At 40.9% G+C, this 20,175-nt stretch overlaps 1 protein-coding gene across 1 annotated transcript in view; it reads right to left on the bottom strand.

Annotated features, from left to right (window-relative positions):
* LOC134206741 (uncharacterized) overlaps positions 1-20,175 on the bottom strand; it is a 45,487-nt gene that overhangs the window by 24,429 nt on the left and 883 nt on the right. Inside the window, exons 3-4 of the mRNA XM_062682469.1 lie at positions 14,092-14,211; positions 4,752-4,922 (exon numbers count right to left, since the gene is read on the bottom strand). Coding sequence (XP_062538453.1) covers positions 4,752-4,922; positions 14,092-14,211 — 291 coding nt within the window. The remainder of the gene's footprint in view (positions 1-4,751; positions 4,923-14,091; positions 14,212-20,175) is intronic.

Below are 20,175 nucleotides of genomic sequence, written 5' to 3'. Positions count from 1 at the left end.
GACCGGATAGTCTGCACACCGTATCGAATGACAACGGCCAACGATGCATAAACTTCTCAGCCTCCCGCGGAATGGTAGTCTGAAGCACCTTCTTTCCCCGCAAAAATATCCGCAAGGCCACATGGAGATCACCTAACCAAGAAACGGAAAACCAAATCGACCACGTTCTAATCGACGGTAAATTTTTCTCCGACATCACGAACGTCCGCACTTACCGCAGTGCGAATATTGAATCCGACAACTACCTCGTTGCAGTATGCCTGCGCGCAAAACTCTCGACGGTGTACAACACGCGTCGAAGTCGGACGCCACGGCTTAATATAGGGCGGCTACAAGACGGTAGACTAGCCCAAGAATACGCGCAGCAGCTGGAAGTGGCACTCCCAACGGAAGAGCAGCTAGGCGCAGCGTCTCTTGAAGATGGCTGGAGAGATATTCCGATATTGATATCCGCCATTGGTAGCACCGCAACCGCTGCACTTGGCACGGTGCCCCCGGATCAGAGAAACGACTGGTATGACGGCGAATGTGAGCAGTTAGTAGAAGAGAAGAATGCAGCATGGGCGAGATTGCTGCAACACCGCACGAGGGCGAGCGAGGCACGATATAAACAGGCGCGGAACAGACAAAACTCGATTTTCCGGAGGAAAAAGCGTCAGCAGGAAGATCGAGACCGTGAAGAGACGGAGCAACTGTACCGCGCTAATAACACACGAAAGTTCTATGAGAAGTTGAACCGTTCACGTAACGTAAGGGCCTCGTGCCACAACCGATATGTGTAAGGACATAAACGGGAACCTTCTTACGAACGAGCGTGAGGTGATCCAAAGGTGGCGGCAGCACTACGAAGAGCACCTGAATGGCGATGTGGCAGACGAAGATGGCGGTATGGTGATGAACCTGGGGGAACGCGCGCAGGATATAATTCTACCGGCTCCAGATCTTCAGGAAATCCAGGAGGAGATTGGCCGGCTGAAGAACAACAAAGCCCCTGGAATTGACCAACTTCCAGGAGAACTATTTAAACACGGTGATGAGGCACTGTCTAGAGCGCTGCACTGGGTCATTAACAAGATTTGGGAGGAGGAAGTTTTGCCGCAGGAGTGGATGGAAGGTGTCGTATGTCCCATCTACAAAAAGGGCGATAAGCTGGATTGTAGCAGCTACCGCGCAATCACATTGCTGAACGCCGCCTACAAGGTACTCTCCCAAATTTTGTGCCGTCGACTAGCACCAATTGCAAGGGAGCTCGTGGGGCAGTACCAGGCGGGTTTTATGGGCGAACGCTCCACCATGGACCAGGTGTTCGCCATTCGCCAAGTACTGCAGAAATGCCGCGAATACAACGTGCCCACACATCATCTATTCATCGACTTTAAAGCCGCATATGATACAATCGATCGGGACCAGCTATGGCAGCTAATGCACGAACACGGATTTCCGGATAAACTGACACGGTTGATCAAAGCGACGATGGATCGGGTGATGTGCGTAATTCGAGTTTCAGGGGCATTCTCGAGTCCCTTCGAAACCCGCAGAGGGTTACGGCAAGGTGATGGTCTTTCGTGTCTGCTATTCAACATCGCTTTGGAAGGGGTAATACGAAGAGCAGGGATTAACACGAGTGGTACAATTTTCAATAAGTCCGTCCAGTTATTTGGCTTCGCCGACGACATAGATATTATGGCACGTAACTTTGAGAAGATGGAGGAAGCCTACATCAGACTGAAGAGGGAAGCCAAGCGGACCGGACTAGTCATCAACACGTCGAAGACGAAGTACATGATAGGAAGAGGTTCAAGAGAAGACAATGTGAGCCACCCACCGCGAGTTCGCATCGGTTGTGACGAAATCGAGGTGGTAATAGAATTTGTGTACTTGGGCTCACTGGTGACTGCCGAAAATGATATTAGCATTAGCATTGAGCAATTCGCAAAAAATCGTAGGTGGTACAAGACTATTGTATGAGAGTAGCATCACTCATCCGTTCCCACAGATATTGATTTGGGACTAACCACTATCTCTTAGATGGAAGCAATGCACTCTCCAATAGTCGAGATCTGTCCTGGCCACGTCCTTGCAAATGCTGAGGAAGGGGAAGGATGTTTGTTGGACACCTACTTAAGAAAGATGCAGAGAACTCTACGACCTCTCATAGATGCCACGGGAGGTTTTGGGTTTGTGTGAAAGGTTATAACAGTAGGAATCGTTTTGGTAGAACGTGAAACACAGAAAGAACTAAGATAGAAATACAAAGTAGGAAAGGTACGAGCCTGGAATTGAACCCACGACCTCCTGCTTATAAGGCAGAAGCGGTAGCCACTAGACCACCGAGCTCGTCGTGACTGCCGAAAATGATACCAGCAGAGAAATTCGGAGACGCATAGTGGCTGGAAATCGTACGTACTTAAGAATCCGCAAGACGCTCCGATCAAATAGAGTTCGCCGCCGTACCAAACTGACAATCTACAAAACGCTCATTAGACCGGTAGTCCTCTACGTACAGGAGACCTGGACGGTGCTCGTGAGGACCAACGCGCACTTGGAGTTTTCGAAAGGAAAGTGCTGCGTACCATCTATGGTGGGGTGCAGTTGGCGGACGGTAGGTGGAGGAGGCGAATGAACCACGAGTTGCATCAGCTGTTGGGAGAACCATCAATCGTTCACACCGCGAAAATCGGACGAATGCGGTGGGCCGGGCACGTAGCCAGAATGTCGGACAGTAACCCGGTGAAAATGGTTCTCGACAACGATCCGACGGGCACAAGAAGGCGAGGTGCGCAGCGGGCAAGGTGGATCGATCAGGTGGAAGATGACTTGCGGACCCTCCGTAGACTGCGTGGTTGGCGACGTGTAGCCATGGACCGAGCCGAATGGAGAAGACTTTTATATACCGCACAGGCCACTTCGGCCTTAGTCTGAATAAATAATAATAATTGAATTTGATTTGGATGGGATTTGGATTGGATTTGGATTTGACTGGATTGGATTTGGATTGAATTGGATTGAATTTAGATTTAGATTTAGATTTGGATTAGATTTGGATTTGGATTGGATTTAGATCTAGATTTGGATTTGGAATGGATTTGAATTGGATTTTGATTCGATTTGGATTGGATTTGGATTGGATTTAGGTTGGATTTGGATTGGATTTGGATTGGATTTGGATTGGATTTAGATTTGATTTGGAATGGATTTAGATTGGATTTGGATTGGATTTGGATTGGGTTTGGATTGGATTTGGATTGAAATTGGATTGGATTTGGATTGGATTTGGATTGGATTTGGATTGGATTTGGATTGGATTTTGATTTGATTTGGATTGGATTTGGAATGAATTTGGGTTGGATTTAGATTGGATTTGGATTGAATTTGAATTGCATTTGGATTGATTTTGAATTGGATTTGATTTGGGTTGAATTTCAATTAGCATTGATTCTTTTATCTTTATTAGATGATATTTTAATTCTTATTGATAATGAAGTTCAACACCGCTTAGTTTTGGATTGCATTTGGGTAAGATTTGGAAAGTTTTAGAAGAAATTAGAACTTCATTGTATTTGCTAAAATCTCGAACAACAAAAGAAGGCCATTGGCTTCGTTAATTTTGTTGTTCTCTAATCATCCATTCATAACTTAGTTCCTAAGGACTTGTTTAGATTTGTGGTACGGTATAGAAACGAAAGCAAGTATGAATCACGTTTTATCTTTCGCGACCCACAGTCGCTTAACCATGATGTTGAGACAAGTCTATTTTGGTGTGCAGTTTTCAGTAGAGTTAACTGATTGCTCAAATACAACAGATTTTCACCTTTGTCTCATTTCAATAACCCAGGAGAATAACATGCATTGCATCATATGTTAGAAGATTTTTTTTGCATTTTTAGGAGATGGGGAATATGGCCTGTCAATCGGCGAGCAGCAAGCCATGCCATGCCTCTTCTGGTCAGATCTCCGCGGGGTGCACACGCATCCACGGTGATGCGCTGTCATAATTTCGTTCCGACCATTTATGGCCACACATACAGGATATGTCTTTGGTTCCCATCTCAGTACTCCTGGCGTAAGTCAGACAAGATCACATAATCAAGGAGAGGGAAACATATTCGAGGGGAAGAATCTTTTAAAGGTCGCTTACTTTTGCCTTTGTTATTGGTTCTAAGAGTGCAGAGCTGGAACTTCCGTAATGGAACTAGCATAAGTTATCCAATAATCAATTCTCGTAAAATTATACTTCTTTAAAGATTTCCATTCCACAACTAATTTCACTTCACCGCAATGTAACCACAAGTAGTATTGTGGTTTTACAAGTTATATGAACAAACATTCCACAAAACGTTTGTTTGATTTCATTAATTGTCGTATGCATACTTTGGTCACATCAATCAACAAAATGGTAAGAAATTTCCCACGGTCTTAGAACATTTACTTATCTTGAACATTTTGTCAGAATAAGTGAAGCAGATTGTTGATTAATATGGTCAGACAGTTAAAATAATAAGAATGGTTTTCTCAACATTTATGGTGATGATTGTTACGACAATCATGAACAGAACAAGTTCAACTCGTTAAGAAATTTGCCCAGTTTTTTTTTATCACTAAAAATAGTTTAAAAGTAAAGGTTATTGAGCCTAACAAAATCATACTACTTCAGAGTTATTGAAGATAACGAAAACGAAACGATGCTCGTATTTGAAACTAACATTAAGATTAGTGAAATTTGTTTTACCGTCTAACTTTTCAGTACTCACCGTACAACCGTATCGTTCCTTCGGCATCCCCGATGCTGTTCTTCGATATGCACTTGTAACCGCCCATATCCGCTTTGTGCAGCTTCTGGATCACAAGCGTCATCTGTACCGCGTACATCGAGCTTTCATTTTCGGTCATCGAGTAGCGCTCATTGGAGATTATCATCTCGCCTGGTGATGACAAGGAGAAAAAAAATCGGGTTTTAAATCTGCCAAAAATCGATTCCCGGAATGGTCTTTTGCATGATAATGGAGTACCATCATGGGAAAGACTTTTCCGTGTCGTTGGTCGCTGGTTGATAAATGTTTTATTAACGGTAACATGTTTCTTTTTATCCTTCAGTGGTCTCGCATGTTGAAAATTTTTGATGTTCGTCCTTCACCCATTTATTTAGCTTTCATTTAAAGAGATAACACCTTGGATTACATTGCACCAACAATTTATGTTTGTGCCTAAATTACTGTACCGCTCATAAAAAAAAACCTACTTCTCCGCTTATTTTTAATCGCAACAGAAAATGAGCGCCAGATAGCCGCCTAAGAAAAACATACCACCAGAAAAAACTACTTTAATATTTTTGAAAGTTAAGTCGACACGTGTGCTTTGATATTTAGCACGTGCTATTTGTACTGCTGATAATTTTTTAACATCTATGGGAGCCTTGGAAAATGATCATGAAAGTTGTAATTTGTTTGCAAGACACAATAATATCCCAAATGTATAGAAAAGTGCGATTGTTGTTACATCAATTATGAGGCAGTATGGCGATGAAAAAGTGAAGTCGCTGGCAACGGTGGGGGCACATGAAGGTGAAGTTTATGATAGACGAATATTTCAACACTGCAGAACTAAAGCCTGTCCACGTTAAATTTCGGACACTGTGACAATGTGCAATGTGTTTGTAGCCATTTCACCACTTTGACAAGAATGAAAACATGCTCAAAGAATCACATAAAGCGGAGAGATTCAGCTGTCATGTAAATTAATCTTCTCAGTGGTTTGTGAAAATTAAAAAAAATAGCATTGGATGATGGGTGTCCGAATTTTAACGTGGACAGGCTTTATCTTGGGAATTATTGACTTTACAATGTCCCGCAGAATATAACAAAAAAAAAATCTTGCGTTCAGAAACCTACACATCTAAAAATTGCATTACATTGCAAAATTAAACACTGCTATCTTTATTTTTATACATTCGAACCTTGCCCGAACCTGTCCGATCCAGGGTTGTTTTCTTTTCGACCTTACTTGCAATTCGGTCCATCCGTTTGTGAGTTATATTGCCTCAAAGGAAATGTGATTTCGCTCGTGATTTCAGTTCGAGTTTGATGGTTTTCTTCAGAACACATGGATACGTTGTATTCTGACAATTTTCCCACTTTCTCAGTACAATGTTCCATCTTGAATCATTGAATGCCCGAATGAACCATTGAATCGAATGTATCAAATGCCCGAACCAATAGTTTAGTCAAGTTGAGTAACTTGTTCTTCGATTGGCATCATGCAAAGCGTGAATATTTTTTTATTCCACCTTAATTCGCATTTGTCCGGAATAAAGCACATGGGAATTTGGTACCTTCTTCAAGGACACGCAAATAGGGTGGGTGTACCAATTGTCGCCATACATAAGAACAACTATTTTTAAAAAAATAAGTAAAAGGCATGTGGGTGAACTTTATATATCAAGGGAAAGGTTTTTTTTTATTGTCTTTATTAATGAGGTTTTCGGCCCTTGACCGGTTCACCTCATAAGGGAAAGGTTTTACTTCCTGCTTCTTAGAACATCTGTGAAAACCACAATTAAATTTGTTATTATCCTCAAAATTGATTAATCCATAATAGGAACGCATGCACCAGTTGTGGCACTATTATTAATTTTGGTTCTTTATTTGGCAAATCCCATTGTTTTCTTATGGGATTGGCCAAATAGGGACCACCAGTGCTACAACTGGTGGAAAGGACGTCAAAAATTAAGCAAAATCAATTATTACAATTATGCTTTGCTTGTTTTGGAGGAGATCAAAGGTGTTATCGTATTATATGAATATGCTTTATCGATATGAACTTGGTTTGCGGTGATTTGATTGGCCATTTGGCATATAAAACACTAGTGCGACAACTAGTGCTATAGCCACAACTGGTACAACTAGCTTACCTAGAAAATGCGAAAAGGGTGTTATGTCTGTTTTCCAACTATTTTTATCGTGATAGTTTTCGCTTAGCAGAGAACTATATTGCAGGAGAAGTAATTTACCCTTCGCATTTCTGGATTAACTCGTGTTTTAGGATGATAATTTGTGATATACGTCGTTAGGCTTAATAGACATTCCTACAGAACAGCATGAGCCATAAAGAAGTCAAAATAATGCTGTCATGCCAATTGGCATTTTGTAGATCAAGAAAAATAGTAGCTTTTACTTTGGATTCTAAACCTTGTAGGTTAATAGGTAGAAGTTACAAAAAAAGATAATTAAGACTAAAGTTCCAATGCTTTAAAATTTAAGGCTTTATTCTAGTTTTTATTATTTTAATTATGGGCTGTTCTTGCGAGTTTTGCGTTTCAATTTGTAGGTTTGTGTTTCACCTGATAATAATTAATTCTAGAATTTTTCCTTCTTTTAAACACTGGTTGTTTTTTTGCAATTTGTTTTTTTTTTATCATTATTGGCATTTCAATGTTACATTGCATTCTGAAATTTACCCTTCTTTCAAACATGGGCCGTTCTTTAGAGTTATTTAGTCAAATCAACATTTTCATTAAGGTGATCATGGAAAATATAATATTTTTTCGTACTTTAGACCTTGCGTCCCAGTTACTTTTTGTAAAATCGACCATTTGCCCTTCGACCTTTTTACACAGGTTCGATATCTTCTTCTAAAGCATGCATTTTCCCAGATTGCACTAAGAGAATATGATTTATTCCTTATTAATAATTGTTCAAAAAAAAAAAATATTGTATCCCTCTTGTTTTTTCGTGATTCAAGAGAGGGATCCATATACTTTTGTTCCTTAATCCAAGCAAATGCAAAAGCGATCATAGCTTTTTGATAATGCTTGGCAACTATATGGATCATTAAACTTCAGTGAGAACTTATTCTCCTAAAAAAATTTGTTCGGCTGAATTAGCAATTCGAGCGAATGGTCCATTCGAGCATATGATCTTTTCGGGCCAATGGAATTTGGACATGTGTTACATTCGGGCATTTGCAATCACTGCCGGAGACAGAGGTGGGGCACCACACGATGCACTCACACCATTGTTCTCAACGGCTATTATTCTTGCACCAAGTGGAGCCCCACCAAATAACAATAGCTGGCTCCGCCAGTGTTTGCCATTCGGGCGAATGGAATTCGGGTCCATGTATGGGCGTTTGTGATAGAAACATCAAATGCATTGTGTAATAGCACTTTTCTGTTTGAGAAACACTCAATGCTTCCTTCCCGTTCCACTGATTTCGCACATCAGTGCCTCACAACTGGCCTTGGTTCGATTCCCAGTTGGTTTTGTGTTTTTATTTTCAATTAAGATGTTGCAAATATACTCCACCTGTTGCACTTTTTGTGTTACAAAGGAGTTCCACATGTGACGCGTTGTACATAATTCAAACCTTTAGTTAGGCACACCACAGTTGTTGTTCCTCGTTGAGAAGCGAGTAGTATTGCTTGGGCACAGGCTATCTCCTAAGCAGCACAGAGGTGAGAAGTGATATGTGTCACTTCTCACTCATAATGTCTTACTTCCCACTGTGAACAGTAAGTAGTATGAAGTGAGAAGTGAGATTCTCATTTCTCACTTCTCACTACTTATTTCTGACTTCTCATTGTGAAAGTGGGAATGTCGAAGTAAGAAGAGAGACGCCTCCATTTTCATTTATCATTTATTACTTCTCATTTCTCACTTTTTGCAGTGAGAAGTGAGAAATGATGATTGAGAAGTTAGAAGACGTCTAATGACCTATTTGGACAAACGACATATTCGGCCAAATGACTTGTTCAAACGTATGACCTATTCGGCCAAATTACTTCCCTAACAGTACAATTAACGTTAATTTTGGTTACAGTAACTCATATATGATCAAATTTGTTCATGTATGTTGCTCGTTCTATTCGGCTAAATGATCTATTCGACCAAATGACCTGTTCAGTCAACTGACTTGTTCGGCCAAATGACCTGTGCGTCTAAATGACATATTCAGGTCGTATGACTTCTTCGGCCAAACTACCAGTACGACCTACGTGTTCCTTTTCCTTTCTTCCTTCTTTATTCAATCTTCTTACTTCTTTCTTCTTCATTCTTCTTTCTACCTTCATTCTTCACCTTTCTTTGTTCTTGCTTCTTCCTCTTCCTTACTCCTCTTCCTTTTTACTTCTTCCTTTTCTCTGCTTTTTTCCCTCCCTTCTTCTTTTCTCCTTTATCCTTCTTTTTTTCCTCCTCCCTTCTTCTTTCTCCTTTCTCTTTCTTCCTTCTTTTTTTCCTTTTTGCTTCTTACTATTTTCTTCTCCCTTTTCTTTCTTTATCCTTATTTCTTTCTTCTTGCTTCTTCCTTTTTTTCTTCTTCCTTCTCAATTATTCTTTCTTTCTTTCTCCTTCTTTCTTCTTTGTTATTTCTTCTTCGTTATTTAAACCTTCTATCTTCTTTCTTCATCCTTCTTCTTTCTTCCTTCTACTTTCCTCCTTTTTCCTTTTTTTTTCTTCCTTTTTTTCTTCCTTCTTCCTTCGTCTTTCTTTCCTCTTCATTCTTACTTCTTCCTTCTTTCTTCTTTTTTCTTCCTTCTTCATTTTTCATTCTTCCTTCTCCCTTCTTCCTTCTTTCGTCTTCCTTCTTTCTTCTTTCTTCTTCCTTCTTCCTTCTTCCTTCTTCCTTCCTTCTTCCTTTTTGCTTCATTCTTTTCCTTCTTGCTTCTTCCTTTGTTCTTTCTCTTTCCTTCTTTCTTCTTTCTCTTTATTACTCTTCCTTCTTCCTTATTCCTACTTCCTTCTTACTCCTTCCCTCATCCTTCTTTTTCTTTTTTCTTCCTTCTTCCTTCTTCATTCTTGCTTCTTCCTTCTTTATTCTTTCTTCTTCTTTCTTCCTTCATATTTCTTCCTTCTTCCTTTTTTCCTTTTTCTTTCATCCTACTTTCTTCTTCCTCCTTCCTTCGTCCTTCTTCCTTCTTTCTTCTTTTTCTTTCTTCATCCTTCCTCCTTTCTTTTCTTTTCTTTTTTCTTGTTCCTTCTTCCTTCTTTCGTTTTCCTTCTCCCTTCTTCTTCTTTTTTCTTACTTCTTCCTTTTTCTTCTAAAAAAAAGACGGAATCACCGTCTTCGACCAGAGGTCGCACAGACTGAACACTTAACATCTAGCATGAGACAACGGACAGGACATTTACACTACACCCAGTGGACCAGTGGAGAGCTTTTCGCTTTACGAAAAGTTTTCTCCATACTGAGGCGGGAATCGAACCCACACTCCACAGCACATGCGTCTAGACGATTGACGTCGCTAACTGCACGGCCACGAAGCCCTCTTCCTTTTTTCTTTTCTTCTTCCTTCTTCCTCCTTCTTCTTACCTTTTCTTTCTTCCTTCTTCTTTCTTTATTATTATTCCTCCCTTCTTCTTTATTTCTTCTTCCTTCTTTCTACTTCTTCCTCAAGGGGAAGGGTCATTTGGCCGAAACCCATTCGGCCAAAAGCCATTTGGCCGATTGTCACTAGGCCGAAACCCATCTGGCCGAAAGTCATTTGGCCGGAAGGGTCGTTTGGCCGAAAGGGTCGTTTGGCCGAAAGGGTCGTTTGGCCGAAAGGGTCGTTTGGCCGAAAGGGTAATTTGGGTCGTTTGTGCCGAATGGGTCATTTAGCCGAAAGGGTCATTTGACTGAAAGGGTCATTTGGCCGAAATAATCATTTAGCCGAAAGGTTCATTTGGCCGAACGGGTCATTAGGCCGAAAGGGTCATTTAGCCGAAAGGGTCATTTGGCCGAAAGGGTAATTTAGCCGAAAGGGTCATTTTGCTGAAAGGGTCGTTTGGCCGAAAGGTTCATTTGTCCGAATAGGACATTTGAGCGAATAGGTCAGTTAGCCGAAAGGGTAATTTGGCTGAATAGGGCATTTGGCCGGAAGGGTCGTTTGGCCGACGCAAATGTTTACTTCCTTTTAGGGTTTATTTAAACAGCTGTTAGTTTTAATATGTTTCTTCTTTGTTATCATGATGCTTTCAGTGGTGATTAGACCTGCTATAAATAAGAAAACGCCTGATGGCAAAATCAGTCCTCCACTAGCAATTACATGAATTGCTTGAGACCTATTCTGTTACTCCAACGAAATTATTCAAGAAATGATACTCAGAGCAATTAAGTTTTGATTTTAATTAATTGTCACTACCTATCATAAGTGAAAGTCAAGATAACTTGGCTTATCCACTTACCCCATTTCAATAGGGTAAGTGGAAAACAACTCCTAATTTTCAAATCAATTTTCATAAATTTCAAACGACCAAAATGGTGTGAATTACCACACAGCTGGTACGAAATTGAGTGTTTTTGATGCCCCATAATGATTAATTTTAATTTAGATCATACAAACTGGTTTTACAATAATTTAAAAATGAATTATCGACTTTTCCTTTTCCACTTCCCCCAGTGTACCTTATTCTATTCAAACAATTAATTACAATGGCTTCTTCTTCTTCTTTGCAGTACATTCCCCACTGGCACATTTTCGTCTCGCTGCTTAGTGTTCATTCAGCACTTCCACAGCTTTTAACTTACCATTTTGCATTCGTTTTGTATATTATGAGGCTAACACGGTGATATTTCTATGCTTGGGGAATTCGAGAAAATTTTCATCCCGAAAATTTCGTAGACCGGACTGGGAATCGAACCCAGCCATCTTCAGCATGGGCTTGCTTTGTGGCCGACCATCTCGTGCGTTGGAAGGTTCCCAGGGCCCCCAAATCATACGTTATGAAAACTGATTATTTTACGTAATCATGTAATTGTTTTGAAACAAAACAGCGAAAGACTAAAATGAAACCGTGACAAACAAAAGTTCCTTTTTGTGGAGTTGTAGAGGTAAACACGACCTTTATTGGTCGGTTATTGGGAAAAATCTCATACTAACGTTCCTCGCTGATTGCGAGGACGTGTTCGGGTTCGGAGCCGTTATTGATCTTTGTATTTATTCAGTCACTGAAAATTGCACAGTGAGAAGTATTGACTAATCCCAATCAGCCGATCAGTTGAAACATGACTCTGCTCAATCATGAAGTAACAAACCAAGATATGCATAGTCAGTCAAAGCTAAGGTAAGGAAATCTTTGTATACTTTATCACACAAAGCTTGCACTTTAGTATTCCAATTTCAAAATACCTACAGATACATTAGATTAACATATATTTATTGTTCCTATTGCATATGATAATCGTTGCTTATTGAACTGCACCGGAATGTTCTGTAAAACCTTAACCACATTGTCATAGTAATCGAAAGAGAAAGTCAATAAAAATAATGTGATCCCTGGGTAAGTTTATTTTGGTTAAAAATTAGCTTTGATTTGAAATCCGACTTCGATGGATTGAGCACAGTTTGTATCCCTTCATTATTTTATTGAAATTTCCTGTACACGATTCACTCCCGAATAAATCTGATGCATCCAGGGAAAATTTCAACACTTTTATAATTCCAGACCTATTCCCCTGGGACAACTTACACATCACTCTGTAATGCATTGGTTTATTGTATTCAAACAATCAATTACAATGGTGAATAGTTCACCAGATCATATCGTATGAAAACTGATTATTTTACGTAATCCTGTAATTGTTTTAAAACAAAACAGCTTATCATATCGAGCACTTGTTTGTTTTGTTCGGCTCTGATATCATAACGGGTATACATCAAAAGTATTATGATTACCAAACAATTTAACGTGTTTCCACACACAACTCTGAATATATAATTATAATTGAAGCAGGAGCGAGAGTAACGCGAACTGCATTGATAAATAAAACAATGCGAACAATTTCCACCATCACCTGTTTTTAAACGGTCTCCTTCCAGCAGATGATTTTTTTTTTCACGGCGTTGGGTGAAACAATGCAAAGTGGTTCAAATGAAGATTAAATTAAATCGTATTTTTCCAGATAATATTGCTGTTTTTGTATGAAAATCGAGCCAAGATGTGAATTATACTCGAAATGTGAATCAAAACGGGGCCTAAAGAAGTGAGACATTATAAATATAAATACTAAAAATACAAAAAAATGGGGAGAGTTTTTAACCTATTTTGCGCTAAATCAAAAGTTATAAAAGTATTTTATGCTTTGGTCCGATCTGGTCAATTTTCAATTGCAAATAATGGGACACGATTCCCCGTAAAGTGGAAGCTGTTGCGAGTAACTTTGCCAAAGCCAAGTTCCAAATAGTGTGTTTACAAAATTTTGTGCACATTCACACACATACATACATACATACATACATACATACATACACACAAAACACACAAAACCTTATTTCGTCGAGCTGAGACGATTTGTATATAACACTATCCTCTATCAAAAGTTTGGTTTTGTAGTGATGATTATGATTAGTGATGATTACGTTTACTTAGTATACGAGAAAGTCAAAAATCATGCAATTGATAACACTTCTTTACCTGAGGTAAATCAGGGAAACTGGAATGGCAGAAAAGTATTTATCGATACTTTATAGTGTACCGCAGTGTCAATATCACGCACCTGACCCACAGTGAAATGGCCCCCCTATACGGCTACGCAGCCCTCCCTACACAATTCATTCGAGACAATTGATAGCCAATTTTGAAGTTGGTTTACTGGCCATTTTATGCGCTTACCGCGCACAATGGTGGGGGTGCTACCGAAAATGAAAATGAATTTTCAATTATGAATTAATTATTATTAATTCACATGCGGCGAAAAAATAGTCTTGGTTAAAATATTGGAAAATTAATTATGGCTCTTATGGTGGATCTATTAGTGAAATGATGCGATGGTATTCTGACTTTTGAGTCATGTTTTGGACACATCGTTCGTAGCTTTCACAGCTCAGTAAATTTATGATTCGGAATTGATTTAAAGGATTCCTGTGAAATTTGTTTGCATTTTTTGTAGGTTTAGAGTAGGCTTTAGTAAAAGGCTAATTGATTACTACAACGCTGATATCATTACTAGGCGGCCAAAAGAGCAAAAGTATTATATTCTAATTGAATAAGCGAGACGAGTTGAAAAAATGTCAGCAGATCTGCCAGTACCAGACTACATACTTTTCGTGGAATTCGTGGTCGTGCGGTTAGCGACGTCAGTCGTTAAGTCGCAAGATATTTGGACCCACTTTATACTTACCAATTTCGCGCTGCCAATAGTTGATTGCCTTGGGGGATGCTTCAACGTTACAGATGAGTGTTACGTCGGTTCCCAGTGGGGCGCCAACCAGTTGATTCGGCACTTGTATCAAAGGATGAACTAAAATCGTTGCCAATGAATAGACAGTAGAGATAAAAATAGTAGTTAACTGTTATGCAGGAAATCATATACTCAAAATTATATTTCTCACGTGAAAATGATTTAAAGTTACTAGACCCATTTTTCAAATTTTTATTCTGGTTCTCCTATCTTTCCGACAGAAGAGAGGGATGAGTAACAAAAAATAAAATGTCTGGTTGAGGTGTAAAAAGGGTTTTTTTTCGCAGCCCTTGTGTCGGATTGTACATAAATACTTAATAAGGCTGACGGGAAAAGAACCGTGTAATCGTTTTGGGTCGTTGTCAGCTCTTAAAACTTACATAGAAGCAGAAATACGCTTTGTATATTAAAGCTGTGAAACTTCAGAGATGCATTTCATTCAAGTTTAATTATCAGAATAGCCTCAAAGCATTTATTGTTTTCATTTGTTGTTAAAAAATCTAATAATCGCATGATATTACGAATAAAAGCTTCTTAAACCCTTTGGCATTGACTCTGCTCGAATGACGGCCCAATAAATAGGTATTAGAGTTCTCATCCTAGAGTAGTAAAATTATCATACCAAAGCGATGACAAACTCCCAGCCACTTCGAAACCATCCCACGGCAGGAGTGATGGAAGTTATTAGCATTCATAAAACGAGACCTATTCAGATGACGGCAAGCGGAACAGCCGGGAAAGTGATATGATAACGATACACTCTTGCAGCGGAGAGGAGCCCACTCAGCACGCGTTTGGTTGGTGCTGTCTGCCTTCTTGGTAGCTACGAGTAGATACTAGCGGAGCGAAGAGTTTGCATGAATAATAATCGGATGTATAAAAGGTCCAACCTTTGCTATGTGCAAACTGCTGCCTGGTTGGTGTCAACGATTATGCAAAAGATAAAGAGCAATGTGCTAGGCATTTGTCAAAAAGCAAAGTTTGTTTGCGGAAGAATACAGTGGAAAAAGTTACCCGGAACGAGAAGTGAATATAACTTGCTTCAAATTAGTCTATGAAAGGTTGGATTCCAAACGTGGAACAATTCAATTCATATCAATTAGATGAGGGTATGGAAGGCCTCCAGTTAGCTTTGGGAGCAAATATGTAAGGTTGCCAATACGGAAATAGCGAGTTCGATCTTCGGTCCGGCCTAGGATGCATTCGATGCTGGCATAGAGTAAACCTTGTGCTTGCGACATAAGAGGCATATTTTTACAATTGACGGGCATAGCAAAGCTTCCAATTAATAACTGTGGAAATGCTAACAGAAAACATGATCGAAAAGCAGGTGAAAAATTAACAAAACTCTGCCAACAGTTATGCAGGTCAAGTGAAAAAGAGTGTCAGAATATTGGATAGAAAAGTAGGAAAAACCGAGATTTTTCACATTTGGATGAAACATCTAACTTATTTTTTAAAATAAATGGTGTAATTTCATCACATTGAAACATCTAACGTTTTGGCGAGACAAAACCCTCTAGTTGCAATAACATGTACCATGCGTCTCCACACAAGGTTCATATAAGAATGTTGATTAGTCATGCATGTTGATTAGCCAGATAAAAGGTTTTTTTTTCTCCATGAGGCACCAGAATATCCTTGTGGTGTAATGTAATTTGACGTGTATACTAAAGGCTAAAGGATGGGCTGCAAAATGGTGGGTTAACATCTGGGAAGGAGCGCCCAACAGAGCTCTGATCCCCACAAGACCCTATCTCACGCTTCCACGGGTCGTCCGATGACAAAAGACCGCCAGCTAAGGGTTGTGTACTTAGCTGGTAGTGCAGCCTGGGCACTGTTGTCCTTCTGACATCAGCTAGAGTGAGAAGGTACGCCACGAGCGTCTGTTCACCAGGAGGTGCGGCTCAAACAGCTTCTGCCTGGTACCCAGCGGCTGATTAACGAAATGCTGTATCGCGTCAGCTATACCTAAGGTGGCAGTCCCATCATCGCGATGTAGGTAACGCGACCCCGGTAAGGTAGCTTACTGAAGCCTCTCAAATACCACGAAAAATGGAGATAGAAGAAAAAGAGAACGTTATTTTTGGCAACCGACCCGGACCCTAAATGAACCTGGACGAGTGAGCCTTCTGGCTCGTGAACTGCAGAAGGTTGGAGTGAACGTGGCTGCTATTCAAGAAGTCCGATGGCATAGATCCGGAGAACGTGAATTCCGAGCCGTGGACCCCACGACCAACACTGCATTCAAGTATAACATCTATCACAGCGGCGGAGAAAAAGCAGAGCATGGAGTTGCCCATCACTAGGCAAGCAGATGAAGCGAGTGATGCTGTGGAAACCCATTAGCGAACGAATCTGTGTGTTGAGGATACGGGGCAAATTCTTCAATTATAGCCTAATCAACGTTTACGCACCGACAAACGATAAATCCGACGACGTGAAGGACACGTTTTATGAATGTCTTGATAAAGCCTATGGAGAGTGCCCAAAGCATGACGTGAAAATTGTTATCGGAGACGCTAACGCTCAGGTCGGTAGAGAGGACATTTTCCGTCCCATAATTGGTAGGGAGAGCCTTCACTCCGCTACCAATGACAACGGCCTACGGCTAGTAAATTTTGCTGCTGCCAGAGGGATGGCCATCAGTAGCACCTACTTTGCACGGAAGAACATCCGAAAGCACACCTGGAGACACCCAAATGGCGAAACTTGCAACCAGATAGACTATGTTCTGGTGGATGGGCGCCATTTTACGGATGTTATCGATGTGCGGACATTCAGAGGTCCAAACATTGACTCTGATCACTACCTCGTTGTCAGTAAAATTCGATCACGGTTGTCAACTGTGTCGAACGAAAGATCACAGCGAACGATGCGTTACAATATCCAGCGATTGTCGGCGGAAGGAGTATTGGCTGAGTACCGCCAGAAGCTCGACGAACGGATAAGTGCAATCAACGTTAGCGACAACATCAACGATCTATGGGAGTCGATCCATGGAGCGGTGAGCACAACAGCACGAGAAGTGGTAGGCACTGCACAGAGGCGACCCAGGACGGATTGGTTCGATGTGGAGTGTCAGAGAGTGACAGACGAGAAGAACGTTGCCAGAAGCCGGATGTTGGTGTCGGGTACCCGATCGAATAGAGATCGGTACAAGGAAGCAAGAGCAGCCGAAAAACGAACCCACCGCAGGAAGAAAAAAGAGTACGAAGAACAAGTTATTAGTGAGGCGCAGGAAAAAATGGAGCAGAACGATATGCGGAGGTTTTATGAGTCTGTCAATGGCGTGCGGAAAAAGACAGCGCCATCTCCCGTCATGTGCAACGACCAACAAGGGAATTTGCTGACAGATAAAACTGAAGTGGCTGCCAGGTGGAAGCAACACTTCGAGACTTTGTTGAATGGAGGAAGTGACGGTGCATCGGTGAACAGAATAAATATTAGCGACGATGGACAAGCTGTGGAGTCACCTACACTAGATGAGGTTAAAAAAGCTGTTAAAGAGCTGAAAAACAATAAGGCTGCGGGGAAGGACCAGCTCCCGGCTGAACTTCTCAAACATGGCAGTGAGCAGCTTCATGAAGTTCTGCACCATATTATGTCGAAAATATGGGAAGACGAGGAAATGCTTGCTAGCTGGTTGGACGGCCTCATTTGCCCTCTCTTTAAGAAAGGGCACAGATTGGAGTGCGCCAATTATCGAGGAATAACCCTCCTTAATTCGGCGTACAAAATTATGTCCCGTATTCTGTTCAACAGATTGAGACCGCTTGAAGAGTCCTTCGTAAGGGAATACCAAGCAGGTTTTCGTGAGGGCCGATCAATGACGGATCAAATGTTTACCCTGAGACAAATCCTTGAGAAATTCCGGGAGTACAACTTGCAGACACATCATCTGTTTATTGACTTCAAGGCGGCATTCGACTCAGTGAAACGGAATGAATTATGGCAAATTATGCTTGAACATGGTTTTCCGGCGAAACTGATACGGCTGATTCGTATAACGTTGGACGGATCGAAATCAAGTGTAAGGGTTGCGGATGAAATATCGACGTCATTTGTTACCTTAGATGGATTAAAGCAGAATTGATCGCCGTGCCGTGGCTTTTGTGGCCTTTTAAGAGGGAGACAGCGAGGATTGGACTCACGATCAATACCAGCAAAACGAAGTACATGGTAGCTGGCAATCAACGAGGGTTCATTAGTGGTGGTGGTAGCGAAATGGTGCTGGATGGTGAAAAATTTGAAGTGGTAGAATAATTTGTGTATCTTGGAACATTAGTGACGTGCGATAATGATGTTTCCCGCGAGGTGAAAAGGCGTATTGCAGCTGCAAATAGGGCTTATTACGGACTTCGTAACCAGCTTAAGTCCCGTAGTCTGCAAACGAAAACAAAACTCGCGCTGTATACTACTCTGATTCTTCCGGTGGCTTTATACGGCCATGAGACATGGACGTTAAAGGAGGCTGATCGGAGAGCTCTCGGAGTGTTTGAGCGTAAGGTGCTGCGGATAATACTCGGCGGTAAACAGGAGAACGGTATCTGGCGGCGTCGCATGAATCACGAATTGTACCAGGTGTATAAAGGGCTGGATATTATTAAGCTTATACAACACGGAAGACTACGGTGGGCTGGTCACGTTGTTCGTATGCCGGAAGAACGTCAAGCAAAGATAATATTTAGTAGAGAACCCGGAAGAGGCCGGGTACACGATGGCTTTTTGCAGTTGAAGAGGACCTGAGGGCGCTCAATGTTCAGGGCGACTGGAAGCGATTGGCCCAGGATCGAGTCCAGTGGAGAAGGATACTCCATGCGGCGTAGGTCCATCGAAGAGCTGTAGCCCATCAAATATCAAGTAAGTACTAAAGACTGGATAGATTTCCACTTCCAGATTTGTTGAAAACTGACCAAGTGACGATATAACACATAAACGTGACGATATAACACACATAACTTAAGGGGCTAGGGGTACAAAGATGGTTTTGACTTATATGGGACGCAGCAGCCTGAATACGTTTTTTTTTCTCTCAGGATCCGATCTTCTTGTACTGCTACCCTCCGTTCTATATCGATTGCGTTCATACCAGCAAAGAAATGTTTCACCACATCAAAGTCACCGCATCTGACAGTCATTCTCAGCGATACCTTTGGCAAGATACAGTGGAAGATTGTCTAAGAATCTTCTTTATGGTTGTACCGACCTCAGTTCAACCAGTTCACCTTCGTCCACGAAATTTGTTAAAGAATAAAAATGCGAAGGAACAACGAGGTCCTGTTTCCTAGAGCGGTCGAAGGAATCTTGAAATTCATCACCACGGTAACAACTATCTCGATAGTCTCAAGAGCAAGGAAAAAGCCAAACTATTCGCCGTGACAGCAAAATAAAATTTCTAATAAAGAAATCATGGTATAAACAATAAATAAATATAAAATTTTCAAAAATAATGCAAAATTTTACACAAAATAGAAATTAAGTAACGCTTTTTAAAGCAAGTAAAAGAGTAACATCAGTTTCATCCGTTACCACATATATTGATTTCGGACTAATCACTATAGGGTAAATCACTACTTGGTCCTATGGACCCGATTCACTGCACAGAAAACTAATGATTTATACTGTTTGGAAGCCGTAGGTTAATTATTGATAATTTTAAAAAAGTCTCCCATTTATCTCGCACAATATTTAATATTTTTATCCATTTATTTTACTTCTAATTGATCCGATTATAGAAAATAAAAATGTAGATTTCAAACATTCGCTCTTCGTTGCAACACCACTGAGCCGAAGTGAGTCTTTTCACTTACTTTTCACATACAAAACGGTATCATCAAATAAACACCTACCTGAAAATCATCACAGCGCTCGATACAATTAATGCTTGAAGCTGCTAATCAAGGTTTATTATTTACCGGTGGCTCAAGCGCCACTTACGGGATCCGGAAGACGACCGGTCGAGTTGTTTTGCCCGACTAATCCTCGACTTCTCTCCTCAGGGGTCACTCGAACGGTCGCTGC

The sequence above is a fragment of the Armigeres subalbatus genome, chromosome 1 (genome assembly GCF_024139115.2).
Source record: "Armigeres subalbatus isolate Guangzhou_Male chromosome 1, GZ_Asu_2, whole genome shotgun sequence".
Classification (NCBI taxonomy): domain Eukaryota; kingdom Metazoa; phylum Arthropoda; class Insecta; order Diptera; family Culicidae; genus Armigeres; species Armigeres subalbatus.
The sequence above is the reverse complement of the archived record's forward strand: the minus strand, read 5'-3'. Positions and strand labels throughout refer to the sequence as shown.